Below are 24310 nucleotides of genomic sequence, written 5' to 3' on the forward strand. Positions count from 1 at the left end.
GATGTCCCACTTTTAAATCTGGAAACATGACACAGCATCAGAAGGGCAGTGCTCCCTCTCCCAGAACCCCCAGGCAAAAGCCAGTGCTGCTGGGGATTCTGGGAGTCGTAGTCAACAACATCTGGGAATCTCTGCGAGAGGGAACACTGCAGAAGTGGCCCACCAGAGGCCTCCGGGAGAGCCCACGGGAAGGAGGTGGAGGCGAGCCCCCTCTCCCGCGGCTGCTCCCTGGAGGTGGCCTATCGCCATCCAGACTAGTAGCCTTTGATAGACCTGACTTCTCTTCATTTGTCTAAGCCCTGCTCAGAGCCATCCGAGTTAGTGGCCGTCACCACATCCCGTGCATCGCGTGGGAAAAGTACTTCCTTTTGCCGATCCTAAATTTCCTGGTGATCGGGAAAGAAAACCTTAAGTGATGTACGGCAATCACCACCACCAACAACAACCACCACAGTCACAAATACAACAAATAATAAAAGGTCAACCAAGAAGCAGTAAAAACGTGACACAGGAAATTCAGACATCGTACCTAAAGCAGATATCCCCCATTATCCGCCGCCATCAGCTGGGCTGCAACAAAGCTTCCAACGCAGAGGCTGCAGACAAGACCCACCAGGGAAGCCGTGCACCACGGCAAGTCCCCCGGACTGTGTTGGCCCAGGGCAGCGCATGCCGGCGTGACTGAAGAGAGCATGGCCTGCCAAGAGGTAATCCCTCTTCCATCACTGTGCTGCCTTGTGTGTGCATACAGCTGGACTCTCTCTCTCTCTCTCTCTCTCATATCTTCCAAAGGCCAACGCCTGCCAGCTTACTGCACCAGGTAGCACATGCGCTACACCAATGCCAGAATAGTCGTGCTTTGTTGAGGTGCCTGGGCTCCCTGGGAGCAAGGCGAGAGCGCTCCGCGGATCCGAAGGCCGGCCACGTCCTGCTCGGGAAGTTCCTCCCAACTGGGCTTCCGGGAGGTCTTGAGGGCAGCCAACTCTCCCCACTTCTACCCCTCGGCAGAGCCCAGCACAGAAGCCTCTCCCCTCCAACTCCGGCAGGCCTAATAAGCCTCCCTTGATTCCAGCGACTCTGGGTAAGCATCCACCAGCCTTGACAAATTGAAATAGAAATTGCAACGTGTCAAGCCGCCCCGTGAAATTTACAGTCGCCCATTACTGCATTCAGGAGATCTCCCCAGCGCACGGCTTGATAGGTCCATAACTCAGGAGGACCCAGCGTGAGAGACCAAAACAGCTCTTTTGAATAACTAGATCAATTTCTGCCACGCAGTCGTATCAAATTATGTACAAAAGGCCTAAGAGCTCGCATTGTAAAAGAGAGAGAGTGGAACAGAGATGATAAACATGAATTAATACTCCACGTTTGCCTTAATTCCTTCCCATTCAGCTGCTGCACACAAACAGCCCACTCAAGGCGGTGACCGACGCAACTCCGTGCGGTAATCGGCACTCACAGCATCAGCTACGACTCTTCCCTGTTGGATCTCGCAGGTATTAATTTGTTCTAGATGGAGAACCGAGGACGGGTCTTGTGGAGTCCTCTTCCAACTTAACAGGCAGGCACAAATATCACCGTGGCAGCAGAAGGCCGGGATTATTGGGGAGCAAACTGGAGTCAACGTGCCCAACACACACACGAATTGGTGCACATCCCCAGTCCACCACCTTGCCAACAAGTGGGAGCTTCCAAGCGTCCAGCACTGGGCCAGCAATGGAGCAGCCATCATGGGCTGTGGGCAGATGACAGGAGCCCTCAGAAGGCCAGGCCCTAGAGAACCGACAAGGGGCCCACACGGAATCTGGGACTGCGCAGTTTGCAACCGAGGTACCATTAAGTCACCCGCCAGCTTCACAGTAAAAGCAACCACATCCCATAAATCAGAGAGATTGCTTTGTGTGGCGAACCCAAGACCACAAAACTTTCATCGAGCAAAAACAAAGTCTGAGGGGGAGGGAAGCTGCTTTTTGCCCGTAACCCCAACAGGAAAACCTCCTTGGTTTTCCACACATTTCTGAAGCTCCGTTTCCAGTAAGTTAGCTCAATGGCGGCGAACCAGCCCTCTGAGTTGGGCAATCAGCAGACTCCAGCTCTCGCTAAGAGCATCTCTCTCTCCGCGCAACGTTGCTCTTAACCATCCCGTAAATTGCTTGGTTAATGCTTTAGTTATGAAGGGAAGACCACTGGAAAAAAGAAATCCAGTCCATTTTCACATGTTCTCACAAATGCCCAGCTAAGGACTACCCACAGGGCACTCCACAGCACTCTCAGCCCTCTCCATTAAGCATGAAAGGAAGACGCTCCGCTTCAAACAATACTTGGGGGCAAGATTCCCTAATTGGCAGCCGCTGAATGATCTCGACGTCTGAGCTGCTGCACGTGGCAAACTTGGTTTCAGGGTCCTCCTCTGGCAGGTTATCAGACTCACGGGGTGTGGTGGGGCTGGAGGAAGAGGGGAGGAGAGACTGTGCAGATTGTGGGTGAAGCCTCAAGCACTGCAGTGTTGACATTTCCAGTCCGACAGAGACGGAGGCGGGTGCACTGCAGCCACATCCCTTGCTCCAGCCACGCATCAGGCAGCTGCTGCACCCCTAAGAGACTCCACTCCACCCCACCCCACCCCACCCCTAACTCAGGGGTGCGAAATACTGGGGAGTTTCCCAAGTTCCAGGGCTGAAATTCTGTGGGTTGTACTTCAAGGAGAAAGCTGCTTCAGAGCCTTCTCCACCCAGAAAGACGTCCAGGCAGCAGGACTCCCTTGAACGCTCCTTCGTAGAGATATTAGAGCCATTCCGAAAACTGCAAGTTGCTGCAACCAGCGAGTCTCTGGGCTGAGCTGCCCAACACAGGCACCCACAAAGGCCCTTTGACACCCCGCCCTCGACGACCTTGCCAGGAGTGGGAGCTGGCTTGCTAGTCGCCATTTCCCCGCTCCACCATTAGGTGCCAATACGAACAGTTTAACATAGACGAACCAGCGATATCACACACACCTTCAGGAGACAAAGGTTTGCAACCTTCCAAAGGGTTAGGGGCAGGAGGGTGACCGATCCTGCTGGGATGGTGGCTCCATCCCACTCTCCAGAAGGGAGAGAAGGCCCGAGTTCCTATCCTGCTGGAGACGCAACAGGATTAACTGTTCAGCCCTCCTGCAGATGTTGGCCTACAACTCCCATCGTCCCTGGCTATTGGCCACTGTGGCTGGGGATCATGGGTGTTATAGTTCAAACACAGCTGGGGGCCCTCAGTTGAGCAGCCCTGGTTTACACTGTCAGTCTATCCCAGAGACTTTGGGAAGGCACCATTGCCCTTTCAGCTTTTTAATGAACATGCATTAAACCCACCCCACCTCTGTCCACCATTACCGGCTGATGCAACAAAAGGACTCTCTACAACATTTCCAGAAAGATGCCCGAGGCAGCGAGAGCGACAGAGCCAAGGCATGCACACTGCCTGATGCGTATGCACACTGTGGGGCAAACCCATCCAGAGACCCCATGCTGAGAGTTGAGGGGAACGGTGGCCGCTTGGGAGGATCAGACCCATGCCCTTGAGGTCCAGAGGGAAACAAGCACCCAGCAGACGCCCTGGAGCCCAGCCCTCCCAGAGAGAGGCCCCTCTGCCTTGGGCATCAGGGCAACCCCCCCCCCCCCGAGAGCCGTGATGATTGTGCTCGGTCTTATTTAGCTCTGCTTCCCACCACCTCAGCAAGGCCCACCCACACGCATGGAAGCCACAGACACGTAAGCAGTGGCCCCCTGAGGAAATGGGCTCCACACAAGACCCCTCACCCAGAGCCCGGCCAACGCCGCTGCCACCGCATGGAGATGGGTCTGCTCCAAAAATAAACCCACCTGCCATGCCCCGCCATCCCGAGCAGCTGCGTGGCCAAGTGCGGGAGGGACCTCAAGGCAAGAATCAACAACAGACTCCGGGCCGTACCCAGAGTGAAGTTAAACATGTTAATCACGGTCCTTATTAATCTATGGGGAGTCTGCTTTAAAGTCATTAGTTCATTGTTTCTTTTTAATCTCAATGACTCTCTAATTAAAGTTCTTCCCCAGTCACAGAATTCTCTATAGTGAGATATAACAGCTGACTTCGGATGCATTAAGCTTAAAGCAAAAATTAACACTCATTAACAAGATTACCTGTTGTGATTAAATAAGCACAAACAAGAAAAACTGTTTGCAAATTTTGTCAATGAGCAGCAGACGAGAGTTTAAGCCCCTACCTTCAGACTAAACCCTTCTTAGCAAAGCAGCCCAGCCCAGAAGCCCTATTCAAAAGGAAAACCTGTTGGAAGAGACTTATTTCCCAGATCTTAAAGGAGCCTGTTAGGGGGGACAAAGGCAGAAAGTGCTTCATCAGCAGATCCTTAATGCTTCAGCCTTTCCAAATACTCGCCAAGACCCTGAAGTGGCATCTCTTAAGTCTATTGGGTGGTGCAAGCCCTCCCTAAACGCATGGGAACCCATCTCTCTCTCTCTCTCTCTCTCTCTCTCAAAGACGCACACACACACACACCCCAAACACGGAAGAGTGAGGGAGCATGAACAACTTGCTTAAAACCATTAAAAAGTAAGTTTCACCCCGCTAAGAAGTTGCAGGCTTAACAGCGAAATTTCAACACGCTTTGCTAAGGAGGCTCGGCTGTCAGATTTCGCGGCCGTCTCCATCCTGAAAAGAAAAACTGACAGATCACAGGAGTCTGCCTTTGTAAACCAATTCAGGAACTTTCATGCTTCTTATTTGTTAGGTTAAAGGTTAAATTGCTGACCTCTGACCTCCTGCCTAGCCGCCTTCCCCTTTTCTCTGTAAAGCTTTATTCCTGGCCTGTATTTACATGGATTAGCCTCTTTTCACGCTAAGAAGGAATCTGTTCAAAGCCGCAGCCTTCGTTCTGCTGGTACAAAAAGCAGCCACAATTATTCAGCACCAGACAATGACCATATTGTGGGTTTACAAAAAGAAAAAGAAAAACCCACCTCAGCCATCGCCAGGCCTGTTCTGGCTTCACCCCACAATGGGGTGGGGGGAGCAGCCTTCTCCCGCATTCAGCAGAAAGCAAACAAAGCCAGCCCACTGTGAACTTGATGAGGATGTCAAGCTCTCTTAAAATATCTAAAAATCAACAAAAGGAGGAGATTTTCCCCCTCGTAAAAAAGAAAAAGAAAGTCCTGGGGATCAAGGCGAGTTCTGCACAGAGGTCCCCCTTCTGGTTAAACAGTCAGCGGCACGAAAGCCGCACAGAATTTCGCCATTGCCCTCACAGAGATGACACCCACACAACATGCCACCACCATGGCCAAGAAAATTAACCTGCAGGCCTCCCCACCCGCCCCCCTGCAACGCCGGCTTCTATGAGATTTCTGAGACAATGCCCAAGCCTAACAGGGCTCCTCTCCTGGCCAGATGCGGAGAACCCTCCATCCTCCAAATGCCGGGGGTCTCACGCCACAGCAACTCCTAGAGCGGGCTCCAAAGTAGCCCTGAGAGTCCTTCTACCGCCACCGAGTCAACAGCAACACGAGGGGAGCTCCTGGAGGCAGCTGTCACCAGAGCGAAGGCACCTCAGAGCATTCCAATCATCTCCTCTAGATGCTCCTGTAAGGAGAGTGGCATGCAAAATTTCGGGTTTCACCTGGATTTAAGCATCTCACCCAGATTCGCCCAGATGTCAGCTTTCATGTTTAAAAAGAAAGGAAAGAAAAGCTACACTCTAGCCCTTGTAGAAGCGGAGTTACGGAGCAAAACGTGCAGACACTCTTCTGCTCAAAAATCATTTTCAAGCCACTTGACATCATGTGCAAATTAGGCGCCCGGATTTGGAAAGCCAGACCGTGGCCACCCGACCTGTCAGGCAGGGCAATATGACCCCCACGCTGCAGATGGGAGACCTGGGGGCCCCTGAACCCTCCCTCACCCTCTCGGGCCACTTGAGCCTCCAGCTCCGCATCTGGTTGGGGGGTTTCTCAGGGAACACAACCGGCTCTGTCAACAGAAAAAGAAAACGCAGAGGCAGACGAGCCCGACGTCCTCTCCTCCGCTTGCCTGTAAAATGGCTGCTGCAGGCTGGGAGGATTCGTAGGACTGGAATGTGGGGCCTTGGCGGTGGCTCCCTTCAACATGTCCCGATCAACTTTCATGGCCGCAAAAAAAATGTGGCAATGGCCCCTGGCTTGAAGAGGAGATGCGACCAACACTTGGAGAAGGGGGAGGTCCACCCGTGGCTCTGAGTCCCCGGGGCCAGGTGGCGCCTCCAGGTCAGAGGCAAACCCGTTGAGGGGCAGGGGCTGTCCTGCCTGCGGGCTCCCCGGAGACCTGCCCAGCCTCTGTGAGATACAAGGTGCCGGGGGGGGGGGGGAGCGGGACCCAGCGGGACTCCTCTTGCCTTCAGCACCCAGGCACCGTGCATGTCCCGCTTCCAAGTTCTCCCGCGCTCCCCGCCTGCGGACGCATCGCATGGCAAGTGGCCCAGTGTTTCTGAGGCCCAGGCGCACCCTACCGCTGAGCCCAGGACTCGGATTACTTCCAGGCCCAGCTCCTGTGATCTGCTGAGAAAATAAAGACGTGACTGCGGAGAGGTCAGAACACAAAAGTCGGAAGTACTTAGTTCCACCAACTACCCAGCCGGCTTCCAGCAGGAATACACTCCTCCGCAGTGCCAGTTCAAATGCAAATGTGCCCATTCTCTCAAACAATGATAAACTCCCTCAGAGTTAATAGTTTCCCCGGGAAGATTCCTCTCCCTTTTCAACCTGGTGGTGTGTTTGGGAGAAGAGCAAAGAAACACACACACACACACACACTGGGACTCAGCAGCCCAGCCTTTCAAGACTTTGCTGCAAAGGGAAGCAGCCCAAGCCGAATGAATCCCGGGAACATTTGTCAAAAACTGTATGGCGCTCAGCACTTCAGCCTTCTGCGACAGAACACGTTGAGGTTTCTAAGTTCAACCAAATCTTCTTCTTTTTTTAAAAGGGGAGAGAGGAGAGAAATGAAAGGCAGGTGGCAGCTGTACAAAACCATTTTCGCTTCTTCCTCCAACACACAGCAAGATTTTTGTGTGGCTCTCACAAAAAGATGAAAAAGGGAAGGTCCTTGGAGAAAAGGGCCTTCTGGCACACTGTGTGGCAAAGCAGAGGATCCAACACACTGTTGCGACGTCTCCTGTGGCAAGAACGCATACACACACACGGGTGCACACAAAAGCCACACAAAGGCCTCCAACACAGGGGGGATTCTTTTCTCCCCACTTTTGTGAGCGTTTTACTTTCAAATGTGCTGGCTTTGGTGACTATTTTGATCAATGACTTTAGACTAACAAATGCACTTTCCCCCCTATACTATTAGTACCCGAGTGGCACCCAGATCCTCTTCACTCCTCCTCCTAACAAGGAAGGCCCTTTGGCACCGGTCTCAAAGAGCGCTGGATTCCGAGAACGGCTCGTTTCTGGCGCCTGACATGCAGCGGCTTCCTTTAAGAAAACAAAATAGGCAATTGGAAGGCGGGGAAAGAAGAAGGCGAAAGAAGCAGTCGCTATGATGTTTCATTCTTAGTGCAGAGTGTGACATTTTTATGAGGTTACTTTCTGTCTCCCTCTATAAGAATGATTCTATACATTATGAGAATGTAAGTTGAGAAGATGTTCAGGGCTATCGTATCAAAGCTGCTGAGGGCAAAGGTGGGTGGGTGGGTTTTTTCTCTCTCCTTAATTTAATCTTGCAGGAAATTTAAAAGAACAGGTCCTAGTGTCTGAAATCTTTTATCGATGCACACCTAAAGACTGCCCCAAATCCCACTTTTGTTAATATACCATTTTCTCAACCGATTCACTGATCCCTTTGCTTTATGTAAGCAGTTCAGTGTCCCTAAAATACAAGCTTAGAAATCAACAGTCCAGCCTCTGTGAAGGCTGCACGCCACACCCAGACACCAGACTGCTCCCGGAAATCATATCCAGGAAGGCATGGTGCCCACAGCACAGCCAGCTTCAGAACCATCCACGGGTCCAGAATGCTGCCAGGGACCTTCGCAGGCGTCTACATACTTCATTCTTTCCAATGACAAACGGTATGCAAGAGGCAGAAAACCTCCCTTCCCTTATGCACACACCTGCCAAACCAAAGACGGACATGAACACAGCCGTTCAGGAGGGGCGGGCAGGGGACATGGCCGCACACACACCTGCCTCCAGTCCACCCCTCACCAAAGAGGGCACGGGTCAGTCTTCAGCCGCCACCAGCCTCCCAATCCGCAGGTTAAAAATGGCGGGCGTCCTCCTTCCCAGCATCCTTTCCACCACTTCTTCTGCATAACATTAGCACCTTCCTGGGAGAGTGGGGCCCGGATGGCCGCTGCCCTCTCACAGGAACCTTCTGCAGAACCAAAGCAGCTGCCGCAGAGGTGCCTCTGCTGCCCAGCAGCTCAGGGGGAGGGCATCTGGCTCTGGGGCTGGCAAGCCAACCCTCCGGGGGGTGCCCAAGAGCACAGCAGGACTCCGCCCCAAGCCAGCGAGCCCCCCAGCTGCCCGCCCTTGAGCCCCCTCCCTGCACCAATGCTGGGCCTTCTCCAAGCTGCCGGGCCTCCTTGTCCCCGGCGGAAGGTAGGAGTTATCCACAAGCCTCCGCTTCCCTTTCCCCCAGCAGAACCAGAGACCACCTCCGGAGACCACATGTGAGAAGGGGGAGATATTCCCCGGAGGAGAGGGGGCCACAGCTGAGGGGAAGAGCGCCCGCCCGCCTGCCTGCCTGCAGAAGGTCCCAAGCTCCTCCTGCCTGAAACCCTGGAGAAGCCGCGGCCAGGCTGGGGGACCCTCCTGAGCTAGAGGAACCAGAAGGCATTTTATTGCCGCTCTCTGGCTCCCCGCAGGAGGCTAGGCGGCCAGCTCCAGCACAGCCTCTGGACTCTTCTCCCTTCCCACAGGCCAGGCGTGGCCACCCTGGGAAACTCTCAGCAGCGTTTCCAGCAAGAGATGTCAACAGGATCCACAGACAGTACCTGTGCCCGACGGGTAAGTCACTTCGACGTAGACTTCGAATGTGGTGTCCGGGTTCTGCCTGAAAGAGAGAGAGAGAGAGAGAAAGCCAGCGTTAAAAGGGGAGCAAGACTTTTCGGAACAGCGCCAACCCGAGCAAGGCGACACATCCCAGGGAGCCGATCATGTCGGCTTCTGCCCGTTTGTCCCAGCAGAGGAGCCGCTGCATCCAGGCAGGCCCTCTCAGCCTTGACCGGTACAGCCGGCCTCCCAAGGCCTGGCCAGGCATGGGGAGCTGCCAAGCTGGTCTAGGGAGCAGCATCCCCTTCATCCACCCTGCTGCAAGGTCCCTCTCGGACAGAGGAAGCCAGCGTGGCTGTAAAAAGGGTGCTGCAGCCAAAGGGGGGGATCAGTCTGGGCGGAAGAGAACCAGCCCAGGAAGCTGGACCCCAAGGACAGGGCAGTGGCTTCGACCTGCACGGCTGGCCCTAAGAGGACGGGACACACCCTGGGAGCTCCAGGAGGCAGAAAAGCCCCCACCCACCCACCCACCCACCCAAGAAGCCGGGAGTCGCAGTCCACTGGCCACAAGAGGCTCGCCGGCTCCCCTGAGCAGAGTGGATGATTAATAATTGCAACACATTCTTTAACAGCCGCTATAATTAGACCAAGGCAGCCTTTCAACAGCTCCTGGAGTCGTTTTTAAAATGGGCCCACAGTTTGCGGGCCCGGCTTTCGTTTTAGGGAAGAGCGTGCTTTCATGTGCTTGAAACATGCTGCCAGGATGGCTGGAGAGCCCGTGTGGCTGCTCAGAGGACAGCAAGGGGCGTCCTCAGCGGGTGCCGGGCGAGTCTGGCGGAGAGCAGTGTTGCCTCCCGCCGGGATGCCCAGACCTTGTGGACTACAACCCCCATAATCCCCAAACGCCAACGCAGCTGGGGATTCTGGGAGTTGCAGTCAGCTACATCTGGGAATCCCTGTGAGAGGGGGCAGTGCTGGAGAGCCTCGACTCCCCCACCCTACGCCCGCTTCCTCCTCCGGTTCATTCAAGGGGCTCGTCTTTGCCAGCATGTACCCGCTCTTACGCTCCCCATCCTGGGCTCGGCTCTCTGGGCCACTGCGGCCACAGATCCACCTTGCAGAGAGGGAGGGAGGGCAGAGTCTTCTCCGTGCTGGCACCACCCTGACTGAACTCCACACCCAACCTCATTCATCAGACCACACACACACAACACACACCACAGAGAGAGAGAGAAACACACACACTCTTATGAGTTTTAAACCATCCTGGAAGACCCGTCTGTCTCCGCTGGCTTCTAGCTGAAACCATTAACCTCTAACAGCTCTTTTAAGCTCAGTGCACGGTTCTCGCCTTTATGATTTGGCCCCCCAGCTTTATGTTTCGCCTGAACCGCTTCGTGTGAATGTGTTTTCAGAAAAGCAGCTCACAAATGTTTTTAAATACATAAATGAAGTGGTCCAAGGAGCCCAAGGTGGCAAACAGGCACTTAAATCCATAAACGCTAAGCATACTCGCTGGGAGACACTTGAGCATCTCCAAAGACCTCCTATGAGGCCACAACTCTTGTCTTCATAGCAGAGTGCAAAGCATGAGGAAGGGTTAACTCTGAGGCTGCAATTCTGAAACCTACTTCACTGGCAGGCCAGCCCCACTGAACGCAGTGGGGCAAGACTACGCCCAGGCAAAGCCCTGTCGGGAGGGGCTGTCCATTTCATTTTCAGATGGCAGCTCTCCAAGGGCGTCGGAATCAGTGTGAACTGTCAGAAGGGAAAGGCCAAAGGCCAGCCAGGAAGTCCATCCTTCTGAACGTTCCAAGACACTCCTGGCTTGTCATTTTATGCGCGGGAGAATGGCGAGCACTTCCCAGCTACTTCTGGGGCAGATTTCACATTTCCTTGGCAGAGGACTTGGCCACTGGTTTTTAACACTGAGGTGGGGCTCAGCAAGGCTGAGAGGAGCAGCGTTTCCTCTGAGGCATGCGCACATGCGCTCGCTCGCAGGTTTCTGGATGTCCGCTCAGTTCACTTTAGATCCCGCTCAGGATGAATCCGGAAGGCCCCACTCTGGATGCACATGGGGCGCGCGCACTGCCTGGATCCTGCCGCCCAGAACAAAACTCATCCCACACACAGGTGAAAAAAACCAGGCAGCACATTGCTGAGGAGGAAAGCCTCGGCGATGGAACGGGAATCCGGCCGGGGGGGTTCACACAAAGACTCCCTTCCTTACGGTGCACGCTGGTTCCTTCCAGTCCTTTTTAAATCAAACACTCAAGAAGGCTGCCTGTGCTTCAACCGCATTCCCAGGAGCCTCACTTGGCCAACACGCCCCGCAAACAAACCCCGGCTTGTTCCCCGAGCGGCCGGAAGGAGACGGGACCTGCAGAAGCGAAAGGGCTGCCCAGAGGGAACAGAGTCGGATCCTCCGCAAGCCAACCCCTCCGCAAAGGACGTGCCAAGCCCTGCTGCGCATCCAGAGAGACACGGAGATCCGGAGAAGCCTTTATACCGAGTCCGAGCCTTGGCCCATCGAGCTCAGCACTGTCTACCCAGACGGGCTGCAGCTCTCCGAGGGCCCAGGCAAGAGTCTCTCCCAGCCCTCTCCGGAGATGCCGCCAGGGATTGGACCCGGGGCCTCCTGCCTGCCAAGCAGACGCTCCACCCCTGAGCTCCGGCCCCGTCCTCTTGCCGGGCGGGTTCCCAGCGTCCGCTCCCTCATCCCTCTTGCCCAGCTGCCAGGAAGCCCTTCCCTCTCAGCCGCCCGAAGGTGCAACGGGGTCCCAGGCAGCCAGCCCGGCGCCAGGAGAGGCCCCCAGGCACAAGTCCACAAGGGCCCACTTCCGGGCCTCCCTCTCAAGACGCCAGCCCGCTCTGGGGCTCGAGGCGCAGCGTCCGAGGCTCTTTGTGGAAGCGTCCGGTGGGTCGCAGCAGCAGCTACACAGGGCGGCCAGCCAGCTTCCATCTCTCTCTTTCCAGCATGGCTCTCCACTCTGGTCCCACCGCTCAGCTGGGCTAGAGCAGGAAGTTAAACATGGATTTCCTTATCTCGGGGGGGTTGGATCAAGATCCAAAAGCACCTTGCGCAGAGCTTTCACAAGCAAAACCCTGCGTAAGAACAAGCCTGGGCGGCAGTGTGGTCAGAGTTTCGCGGAAGAGCATCGCCCCCACCCGGGTTCCCTCAGGGCACAGCAGCTCCCAACGTGCCTCTCCCTGGCCACCTTTGCAAACTTATCTTGAAGGCGATGGATGCAACCTTGCCGTAGGGAGGAGAGATGGTGCTAGGGCAGCGAGCATCACTTGCCCCCTTTGCTCAGCAGGAACCACCTTGGTTTGCATTCCAATGGGCGACGACATGCGAGCACTGCAGGATATTCCCTTTAAGCTCAGCTCAGTTGCATGCAGGAGGTCCCAGTTTCAGTCCCTGGCAGCATCTCCAGGTAGGGCTGAGAAAGTCCCCTGCCTGAAGCCTCGGAGAGCTGCTGCCAGTCAGTGTAGACAATCCTGAGCTAGTTGGACCAAGTGTCTGACTCGGTAACAGGGAGCTTCTGATGTTCCTAGGAATGGGGAGAGAGCCAAATTCAAGTCCCACTCAGCCAAGAAGCTCACTGGTTGACCGTAAGCCAATCACTCTCCCATCTCAGACTAGCCTACCTTACAGGATTGTTCTGAATATAAAAGGGGGGCAGGATAAAAACCATGCTCGTCGCCCTGAGCTCCTTAGGGAAAGGATATAAGTGCAGGGATGCCTAACTCTTGAAGAACAGAAATCCTCAGAGCCGGATGAGGTAAGCACAGAGGGTGGGAAGGAGGAGAGACTGTTCCAAGACCCTCGCTGGGCGAGCGACATTGAAAGCAGCCCACACAGAGGGAAACAGCAAAGAGCATCCTTAGGATAATGTCTTTCCACATCTTTCAAAGACAAATCTCTTAGCTATGCAAAGTCATACACAAACAAAACCAGATGAAATTCTTCCCACTGAGGTTAGAAATCTGGAACGCACACTTCTGCCTTCTGCATGAAGCACTGAGACCCTTATTGGAAACCATAGCTGAGCAGATTTAAATGAAGGATCTCTCTAAAAAGGGACACTCACAAGTACAGGTTGGGAGAGACCTGGGCTTGGCAGCAGTGCAGATGGAGAAGATCTACGTGGCTTAGTGGGCCGCCACAGGTGGAACATGAGCCAGCAATGTGACGCAGCTGCTAAAAAAGCCAACGCAATCCTTTAAAAAGCTAACACAGAGGCAAAGTGCCTTGAGCATGATATGTAATAATTTCACCCTATTATGAACTGGTCAGACATGCATGGAATCCTGCGTCCAGTTCTGGGCTCTGCATTTTAAGGAGGGCGCTGAAAAACTGGAAGAGGTTCAGAAGAAGAGGACAGCTAAGATGATGAGGGGACTAGAAACCAAGCCCTGCAGGGAACAATTGAAGGATCCAAGTATGCTTAGCCTGGAGAAGAAAAGACCAAGGGGACAGAGACAGAGACAGAGACAGCGGGTAGCAGTCTTCAAGGATCTGAAGGGCTGTCATGCAGATGGAGGACGTGCTCTCTGTTGTTCCTAAGAACAGGACCAGAACCCACCAACTGAAATTACAAGGAATCAGATTCAGGCTAGACAATAGGAATATTTTTTTGGACTGCAAGAGCTCTTCAACGAGAGGGACCAGTCTACAGCATGCAATGATGGGATCTCCTTTGATGGAGGTTTCTACACAGAGGCTGGAGAGTCACCTGTCAGGGACGCTGGAGCAGATTCCTGCACTGAGCAGGGCCTGGACTGGAAGGCGTCCGAGGTCCCTTCCGACTCTCACATTCTGCGAAGCACACCAGACCGGTCACATTCCAGTGCCATGAGCAGAAAGCTGTCAAAGCCAGTCTGAAGAAAGCAGCAGTACTGCTAGAAGAGCCTCCCCTCCATCCGTCTTAAGCAGTTCTCTCACCCCGGGTAAACTGTGGCGCGCTCTCAAATTTGCACTGGAAAATGTTCAAATGGCTGTCATTTTCATCTTGCCGTTTGGTTGCCGTCTAAGCCACCATGGACACATGTTACACTGAAGCAGGTAATCTACCATTCTGAGCTAGATCTGCACCTCTGTAGGGAAGGACCGTGGTGCCGCTAAAGAGAGTACGCCATTGTTTATTTCCTCCGAACATCCACATCCCATTTAAACAGACACGCTCAACTGAGCCTCCAGTGCTCGGTACGCCAGGACACTCCGCCCAGCACGCCCAGTAACCAAGTTGCTCTTGTCCAAACTCTGGGACGACGGCCGAGTGCGAACACGGCTGCAACCAATACCTTGAACTGACCTTTCCCGGGCACTGTTGGCTCTCCACAGATGGCAAAGTCTCATCCATATAATCAGTAACTCTACTTTCAACACAGCTTTCGCACTCATGATACAGATCCTGAGTCAAGAAAGAAGAAAGGGAGGAGAAATGCAGATTCCCTGTTAAAGCCGTCAACAACCCCTTCCTGTCTGGAAAGTAGTGCAGAGAGGAGAATCCTAGGACACTTCACTGAAGGGGACGCCCCGTCTGAGGGAAAGCAGAGACAGGTACTACCATAAGCAAAACTGCAGGGCTGGTACAGAAAAGATGCACCTTCCCAGAGGGGGATCTTCCCCAGACTGCTGCCAGAAATGCACCCAGGACCCTTGAGTCAAGTCAGTGAGACCCCCCCCCCCACACACACACACACACTTTTCAACTAACTCTCTGGATTTGCAGCTGGGTATTTCTCCCAAACATCATGGAGCAGAAACTGAAGACCGGTCCTGGCAGAAGAGTGAAGCGCCAGCAAGGATGGATATCGGCCAAGCACACAACTCCCTCGTCAGAAGGTTCCACCAGATGCAGGACTGGGAAACCCATTTCAGCCTTGTGAGCACCATTCCTGCACACACCCGAGAGATGAGGGGAATGTTTTGAGAACGAGTGTGACACCTTTAGGCTCTCAAAGCAACCGGGCAGCCGAAATGTATCCTGCCCTAGCTTGACCGGGGGGGGGCATGGGGGGAGCACACCATGGCATCTTTCTGGCTTCCTGTCGTCCTGGGCTGACTTTTGCCTTGAGGTGGTATTTTTGGACCCCAACCAGACAGGAATCCGACCACAGCAGTCTTCCCCAGGCACAGCCAAGGCAGGCAAATGCTCGCTTTCAGCTGAGAAGCTATTTAGAACCTTCCTGGGTGACAGCTGGAGCGAAAAAATTAGGTCAATTTCACTCCGCTGCTGCCTGGAAAAGGAAACAGACTCCAGTTACTCAGCAAAGAAGGTTTGGGAGATGGGAGTGATGGGAGAGAGGGAGACCTCCCAGAAATGGCCGGGGTGGGGGGGGAGATCAGCAGCATTTTCATTCCACCAACATGAAACCTTCAGAGTTTCTGAACAGCCAGACCCAAAGTTTGGGGCGCCAGCCCTGCACAGAAGAGGATCTCCCCCACCCCACACCCAGATCAGACCCAAGTGGGTCCCCTCCAGTCCAGCATCCTGCTCTCCACAGTGCCCAAGCAGATGAGAGGGGGAGGAGAGCTGGTAGCCAGCATGAATGCTTCCCTTTGCAAAGCAGGGTCCACCATGGTTTGCATTTGAATGGGAGACCACATGCGCGAGCACCACCCAGGATATTCCCCCTGAGGACCGCTCTGGGGAGAACAAGAAGGTTCCCAATTCCCAGCATCTTCAAGAGAGGGCTGAGAGAGAGACTCCTGCCTGCCACCTTGGAGAAGCCGCAGCTGGTCCGTGCAGACAATCCTGAGCGAGATGGACCAGTGGTCCGACTCTGTATTTGGCAGCTCCTTATGCTCTTGGGCTCATACAGAGTTCCCACTCCCCCTCTTTAAAAGCCAGTCAGATCACATCTCCGGGTCCCACCTCAGAGACCTCAAAGAAGCCGCTTTCTCTCCTCCGCAACCCGTCCAGCCACGCAGGGGGCAGACAGGGACAGCTGAGCTGCAGCCCGTCGCTTGCCAAGAGGCTGAGGCTCACTCCAGCAACATTTACTTTCCAATGCACTTTGGCCCCTAAAGCCACACGGTCCGAGAGTGTCCATTCTACTTCCACAGCACGCTTGGCTAGGACCCTCGCTCAAGCGCCGGATTCTGGGCTGCAGCTGTGGTCAGTCTCCAGCCGGGCTCCCCAGCCTTGGGTGCCCAGATGCTGTTGGACTACAACTCCCATCATCCCCAGCCACAGCTAACGTAAGACCCACAGCCAACGATTTGCCAACACGGTTTGGGGTGAATGTGTGACATTCAGACACTGCTGCTTTCCTCACTGCCCCATACCTCTCTGCTTCCGTTTCAAGACGACACTTCTGAGCTGCCCCAGAGCCCATCCAGGGCCCTTTCTTGCCTCTGCTGGTGAATTCTCTTCCCTGTTTGTCAAGATACTGTTTACTTCATTCTCCATCACCCATATCCTCCCCAAACCTCTGTCACTTACTGCCTCTTCCTCTTTTCTTTAGGCCTTTTCTCCTCTCCCGCACACATACAAACACCCCAATTTCCTCGCAATTCCTGCCCTGACAGCCAACACCACTTCTCCCTCCCCTTGAACAGGTAGAACGTTCATGAGCATTCCATGACATTCCCGTAGCTCTCCAGCCTGGACAGCTGCGGACTCGGCAGGCATCTTCCTACAAGGGATTCACCCACCTCCCTGATGCGGAGGACTCTTCAGGGGAGCTGGGAGCAGACAGCCCTGCCTTGGAGCTAGAGGGTCCTGACCCCTTCTCATCGGGATTCTAGGAATGGCGGGATTTTAAAAATAATATATGATATGTAAATAAGAGAGGCGCTGCAGAGCTTGGAACTTCTGAATTTCTTTCTCCTGAAAGAGAAAGTGACAGCTTGGGAAATGTCGAGCTGCTTAAGGCTGAAGGACTCTCCTCACAAGCCTCTCTTGGCTTAGCAGATGTTCTGAAGAGGGAAAGTGGGGGAAACGAAGGCGGTGTGGATTCTGTGGATCTCTGGTGGTTTCTATAACCCATCCTTGCGGCAAACAGTCTCACTTTGGAGCACAATCCCAAAGCCACGATTTCCAACTAAAGACCCCCCACACTGAAATATCGGTGAGGCATGCTTCTCAGTCAACATACTTTGGCCAAGGTGTCAGGGACGCGTGCTTATTTTCAGCAGCACATACCCTACTTTCCCGCTTCCAGTCTCCCAGCAATTTCATGCCCTGAAGACAGCAGCGGGGGGAAAGAGGTCTCTTGTGATAGCAGCATGCTTGTTTCCAAACTACCGCCAGATCTAGGGGTGAAGAATCCACAGGGCTCCTTGCTCAAGAGCATTCTGTTCACTTCCAGGCCATACAGAGCAGTTGTTCAACGGCTGTGGTATCGCTTCCTCCTTTGCTCCCACCCCATCATTAGCTGACAAGAAGTTATGCAATACTGGAAGGCAACGGGCAGCCGACGCCAGCGTTTTTCAGACAACACAACCATCATTCAGCCTTTACTTACCCCATTTTAGCCACCACTCCAGCACTAGGGGTTTGCACGGACCGTTCGACACGGTGCCTTTGACTGAGTCCATCCAGCGCAGGATTATCTGCACAGACTGGCAGCGGCTTCTCCAAGGTTGCAGGCAGGAGTCTCTCTCAGCCCTATCCCGGAGATGCTGCCAGGGAGGGAACTTGGAACCTTCTACTCTTCCCAGAGCAGCCCCATCCCTTAAGGGGAATATTCTACAGGTCTCACACATAGTCTCCCATTCAAATGCAAACCCGCTTAGCAAAGGGGACAATTTCATACTTGCCTAGCAAGCCAGAGGTTGCTGGTTCAAATCCCCGCTGGTATGTTTCCCAGACTATGGGGAAACACCTCTATCAGGCAGCAGCGATCTAGGAAGATGCTGAAAGGCACTATGTCATACTGCGCAGGAGATGGCAACGGTCAACCCCTCCTGTATGCTACCAAAGACAACCACAGGTCTCTGGGGTTGCCCGGAGTCAACACCAACTTGATGGCACAACTTTACCTTTGCCACAAGACCAGCTCAGACTGAGCCTCAAAGCTCACATTGCTACCTAATGGTTTGTTCTGAAATCCCCTGATCAATTCTCCACAGCAGTCCATAAACAGCTCCAGTCCTGCTGAAAGGCCCCTCCCGGCTGCCCCCACAGGTACCGTGGAAGAAGCCACATGTGCCCCCAGTGCTGAAGCACAAAATGCAACCAGAGCAGAGCTGACCAGACCAGACCAGAGCTGATGCGCTCCAGTCGAGAGCTGGGCTGTTCTCACGCAGCCATTAAAACAAAGAACCAGGGATGTGGAGCCATGAGCTAGCAAGCCGACCCATTGAACCATTTCACCTGGCACACGATCAGTGTTCTCTGTCATTTTTCTCATCTGTGTCTGGAATGAGTTTTGTTCTGGGCGGCAGCATCAAGGCAGTGTGTGCGCACAGGTGCATTCAGAGTGGGGCCTTCCTGGTTCAACCTGAGCGGGATCTAAAATTAACTGAGCAGGCATCCCAAAACGCGTGAGTGCACGCACATGTGTGCACGCCTTAGAGGAAACACTGCACAGGATGTCATGGCAACTCACAAGTGTGTGCAAGAGCTGTGCCCAAGCTCTTGCACAAGAAAGGTTCCCAGGCACTCTTCATGCCAGTTGCTAAGACAACCCTCTGAAGTGAAACTTCCAGCCAGTGCCCAAGGACAGACATCCTTCCCTTTTCCCCTTTCGTGATTCAGCACCAAGGACTTAACCAGAACACAGGATTTTAAAACTCAGTGACTTCCACTCACATCTAACTAAATCCTTCCCTCAGATTTGGAGAGAAGAGCTGGTCTTGTGGTAGCGAGTGAGGATTGTCCCGTTTGCTAAGCAGAACATAAGAATATAAGAACATCAGAACAGCCCTGCTGGATCCGGCCCAAGGAGGCCCATCTAGTCCAGCCTCCTGTTTCGCACAGTGGCCCCCACCAGATGCCGCCTCTGGGGAGCCCACGGGCAGGAGTTGAAAGGGGCCTGCCCTCCCTCCTGCTGCTGTGACTCCCCTGCAACTGGGACTCAGAGGCATCCTGCCTTGGAGGCTGGAGGTGGCCTACAGCCCTCCGACTAGTAGCCCTTGATAGACCTCTCCTCCATGGGTCTGCCTTGGTTTGCATTTGGATGGGTGACTACATGTGAGCACTGCAAGATAGTTAGGGGATGGGGCAATGTTCACTCTAATTTTTGTTCATCTCTGTGCGGAATGAGTTTTGTTCTGGGCGGCAGTATCAAGGCAGTGTGTGTGCACCTGCATTCAGAGTGGGTCCTTCCTGATTCAACCTGCATTTAACTGAGTGGATATCAAAAAATGTGTGAGCGCACATGTGTAAGAGGGAACACGGGGACAAGGCCATCATCAAGTGGTTGAGCTTCTGCTCTGCATGCAGAATATCCCCAGTTCAGTCCCTGGCTGCCATCTCCAGGTAGGGCTGGGAGAGACTCCTGCCTGAAACCTTGAAGTGCTGCTGCCAGTCAGTGTAGACAATGCTAAGCTAGATGGACCAAAGGTCTGACTCAGTATACAGCAGCTTCCTACATTGCAGATTTAAGCTCTTCAACTGGCCAGTACCCCACTAAAATGATTGCTTCTGTCATAACCTCTGCAGAGAAGGGAGCTCTCAGCGGCCAAGCCCACAACCCTGGTTAACATGCCAGAGGTCTGAAGTCACAGAGGAATTTCTGCACTCCAATATAACTTAAAGGAGCCTACAGAAAACCATCTACACCCAACACAAGTGAAATCACAATGAGACACAAAACCCTCTTGCAGAAGCAACTGTACAGGCCATTTCAAAACACAACATTTGGAAGCACAGACTACCATGCAGGCCATTCAAGCCGCAGGCACTTACAAATATTCTCCAGTCAATTTCATTCCGAACATTTAATAGTCAAAGTTGTCAACCCACAAATCTCTTTAAAACCAGGTATAACTACCAGTATCCCGCCATGGTGAAATTGACAGTGAATCTCAAGACTTAGTTTCATAGTCCTTAGCATGGCACTTAAAAAAATGTGAGAGGCCCGAGTATGGGGGTCAGGGGGAGGAAAAGGGGTTTTGTGAGCTTGACACAGAAATGCAAACTCTCCGTTGTCCAATTAATACTTTTCATCTCCCCCACCACACAATGCTAAAAGCAACTGCAGCAGGGATTATTCTACAGGGAAAGGCTGGGCCCTTTGCAGAGCACAAACAGCAATTCTGGCTGGTTTTCACCTCCCCTTCCAGAGCAGGACCTGCTCAACTGAGGGCCCCCAGCTGTTTTTTGGCCGCTCCCATAATCCCAGCCACAGTGGCCAATTGCCAGGGATGATGGGAGTTGTAGGCAACATCTGCAGGAGGGCTGAAGTGGAGCAGCCCTGTTCTAGAACCCCTCTCAGCAGCAGGGAAAGAATCTCCATCCACGAACAGCCCACCTGGAGAGGCCTGCGAGAGCTACCACAAGAGACCCAGGAGGCCGTGGCTGGAGAGAGAATCTGGCAGGAGATTCGAGCAGGTGAAGTGATGCTTCTTAGCCAGCCAAGTTCCACGCGGCTGGAGGTGAGACAATCACCTCTCCGTGTGGTTACTGAAACTAACCACAACCTTCCTGGGAGACATGAGAATCAAAGCATTTTTAACAGAACACATCATCAGCCACTTCCTCCCTGCACTTCGAGGCATATTCCCTCACCAGTGTGGCATTTGTTTTGTGAAGCCGGAGAGCATTTGCAGTAGAAAGCAGCCCGCTCTCTTCATCGTGTATGTTGAAGTGGTGGAACTTCACAGAGATAAAGTTCACCAGCCAGATGATACTCCCCACAAAAGGTTACCTTTCTCCTGGTGTCCTCCCCCACCCCACCCCACCAACAAACAGCTAACCCCAGAAGGACATCAGCCATACCACACAAGTCCTGAGGGCAGTCACAGTTGCAAGCTGGGTGGAGAAAATGGTCCCAAGGAGACCCCTTCCAGCTCACTCAGTAACAGCTACAACCACATCCAGGTGCAAGGAAGAACTTTGCAGAAGGCGGGAAAGAGGAGGAGCCCCCTGCCCCCCCACCATCACCACCCTCCACATTCCCCTCCCAGCCCAAGGGAGCTCAGCCCCTCTGTGACCAAGGATGCCAGAGGCCGTAGCCGGACCCACCTATTCCGTCTGCCAGTTCCACGGACGCCATTTCTCAAGTGCAGGGAAACCAGGATTGGAATTCGGAGCGTTTGCCTCCCCGCCTCCCCACAGCTGAAGGAAGCCTTTCAAGATCCCAGGGTGAGCAGCAAAGCCCTCAGAGCCTGGGTCCCCCCCACCCCCGCCCCACAGCAGAATGTTAAGTACACCAAAACACCATGGACAATATGGTGGGGAGGAAACCCCACGGAGGAAAAACCTGTTCTCCCACATTCTGGCCTGTGCCACAGGAGGCTGGCGGAGCTCAGAGGGTGCAAATGCTTGGCAGGCGAGAGAAGCCTGGCCCGAGGGCACAACTCTGCTCCTGGGCTGGCTCCCCTGTCCTGCTTCTGCCTCTGCAGGGCCTGTTTGGCACAAAGGGTGGGGTGGGGAGGGGAGGAGATGCAGAGCTAGAGAGACCAATGGCCTGATGTGTGTGTGTGTGTGCATAATGTCATCTATTCCTATGGCATCTCCCCACTCCGACAATACAGGAGGCAAAGCCCCTCCTCTTCTGGAAAAATGCCTTCTGAAGAAGGTGTGGGGGGGGGGAGAAGTCAGACATCTCCTTAAGAGGAAAACCCCACATAGTGAGATTACTTCATTACTATTTCACACACAGATGTGTTTGTAAACACACACACACATACAAGACACACACACACACCCGCCATGGCCCCTCAAGAGCAATTCCTTCTGTGGGGGGGGAGGGGAGTGTGCATAAAACTCAGAGCCCCCTCCCAGAGGCAGCCCCAGGTTTAGAGGACCTTCATTCACAGACTGGCGTGTTTGTAAACAGGCGCAGGCAGGTCTAGCCTCCCATGCACGCGCGCACACACACACACGTCGACACGTGTATGCCCGAGGTGGTGGTGGTGGCACACGCAGGCACGCCCCCCCCGCGCCTCTGCAGGGAGAGGGCACCCCCGCACCCCACCCCCCGGGGAGCAATTCCTTCTGAGGGGTGCAGAAGCCAGGCCCCCCCTCCCCCCGCCCAGCCAGCGCCACACCCTTCTGGCTCCACACAGCCGCCCCCCCCACGACCCCCCCCCCACATGCTCTTCGCTGGAGCTGGGGGTGGGCAGGGCCGCCTCCCCCTCCCTCCCTGCCTCCCTCCCTGACTCACTTGATGCGGGACCCCATGGTCTTCGAGGGGGCCGCATGGATGGGCCCGCGGGGGCAGGCGGGGTGGGGGCTCCCTCCGGCTCCGGCTGCCTTCCGGTCTCGCTCTCGCGGCGGGCAGGCGCCAGGCAGACTCGGGCAGCGCGACGGACGGCCTGAGGGACAGCGGCGGGCCGGAAGGGCGCGCGGCGGCACGCCGGGAAATGGAGTCCCGCCGCAGCCCGGAAAACCGGAAGCCGCTCTCTCCTCCCCGAGGCGCGCTTCCGGCCCCTCCTCCTGACGGGCGGCCGTCGCCATAGCAACGCCCCTGCCCTCGCCCCGTTGCCCCGCCCCCGCCCGCCCAGAGCGCCCCTGAGCGTGTCCAGAGTGTCCTTGGAGGGGAACACCAACCCCACCCCATATGCCTTCATGGTTTATTTCGGAGAAAGAGAAGCCCCCCAGATTAAGGAGGAGGAGGAGGAAGCCGAGCAGGGCTGCTCCAGTCTTCGGCCCTTCTGCAGCTGGTGGCCTACAACTCCCATCATCCCTGGCTATTGGCCACTGGGGAATATGGGAGTTGTAGTCCAGAAACAGCTGGGGAGGGGGCCCAAGCCTGCCCTGAGGTCTCTGTGTTTGTCTTGCTGCTTCCTCCTTAATGGGCGGAGCTTCTCTTTCCCCCGAAATAAACAATTAAGGCATGTTGGGGGGGGGTTCCCTCCAAAGACACTCTGCACATGCCTATGTGCTCCTGAAAGAGAAGCGGGTTTATTTTAACAGGGCTAATGAGCTCCTCCTTAAGGCTGAGCCAGATCTCTGTGTGGGGTTGCTTTGTTTTTAACCATGCCTGGGGTGGCCCTCCTGAGGTTGGACTACAACTCCCAGCACCCCCCACAGCAATAAAGTTTGAGAAGGCGGATCATGGGAGTTGTAGTCAAAGAATGTTATTTTGGGGCAATATGCAAATCTGTTAAATAAAATTAAAATTAAAAAAAAAACCAGCTGGAGAGCCTCAAGGTGGCCACCCTGATTTACGTTATTGGGGGGGGGGGGCGAGTGGGATTGGAAATGGGCACACTCTCTGGTAGGAATTGCTTCAGTCTGCGAGGGCAGCCTTACTCATAGCCCTTGGCGGGGTTGTTTTTCTTACTCATGTCGCCTGTATCTCTGAGCAGCCCATTCCCACCATGTATGGTCACACAAACAGCTTTTTTTCTTTTTTCTTTTCCCAAAATCCTTGCTTTCTATAAGGAGTTCAGATGTGCCATGGGGGCAGCCGCTGGTCAAGAAACACGAGCCTCCCCTCCCCTGGGTGTGCAGATCTAGTAACTAGCTGCACGGATCCTTGCCTGAAATGCACAGAAAATTACAAAAGATGAATGCACGAAAGATCGCTTCTTGCCTCATATTGCAAACGGCTCCGTGTGCTTTCTGTTTTTCGGTTCCACTTCTTGAACTAGGATTCAAATCCTGGTCACTATTAAGTGGTCACTACATTCAGCCCAGGTGTGTGTTTGGGTGGACCTGGTTTCAGATGCAATGATTTGAATGTGTGTGCATTTTTCATAGTGATTTGTGCTTCTTAGCTTCCTTGCGGAGCCAACCTTGGGTGGAAAGGGCGGCCGAAATCTCTGAAGAATGTCTGTGTGCGTGTCGAATCAATTCTTGGAAATCCATGCTTACCTGGATCCCTTCTCTGGCGGGGTGGGGGGCGCTCTGTCAATTGCGAGGGCTAAGCACCAGACCCAGTTAAGGGGGGCTGAGCACAGTTCCAATTAAGCCCTGGATTTCAATGAAAGGCAACCTCTGAATCATCATTGGCCCTTCAGTAGGCTGAGTATCACTTGCTTCTTGTGCATCCATCGCACTGGAGATGTTCACCAGGCTGCAGACATTTCTGCCTGCTGAGTAACCCGCGGCCTGCCTTACCAGTGTGGGCGAGATAACTGTCGGAGTCCTGCTTTGTTTTGGTTTGTGTTTTTTTTGCAGCATACAGCTGAGACGATGGCACCCTTTGGCACAGGCAGGGCAGGGCTTTCTGTA

The 24310-nt window shown here is 54.1% G+C and overlaps 1 protein-coding gene across 1 annotated transcript in view; it reads right to left on the reverse strand.

The window, feature by feature from the left end:
* DENND1A (DENN domain containing 1A) overlaps nt 1-22525 on the reverse strand; it is a 172045-nt gene extending 149520 nt beyond the window's left edge. Inside the window, 2 exon segments of the mRNA XM_053282016.1 lie at nt 9011-9069; nt 22296-22525. Coding sequence (XP_053137991.1) covers nt 9011-9069; nt 22296-22312 — 76 coding nt within the window. The 5' untranslated portion in view covers nt 22313-22525.
* Between the last annotated feature and the right edge of the window lie 1785 nt (nt 22526-24310).

The sequence above is a fragment of the Hemicordylus capensis genome, chromosome 17 (assembly GCF_027244095.1).
Source record: "Hemicordylus capensis ecotype Gifberg chromosome 17, rHemCap1.1.pri, whole genome shotgun sequence".
NCBI classification, from domain to species: domain Eukaryota; kingdom Metazoa; phylum Chordata; class Lepidosauria; order Squamata; family Cordylidae; genus Hemicordylus; species Hemicordylus capensis.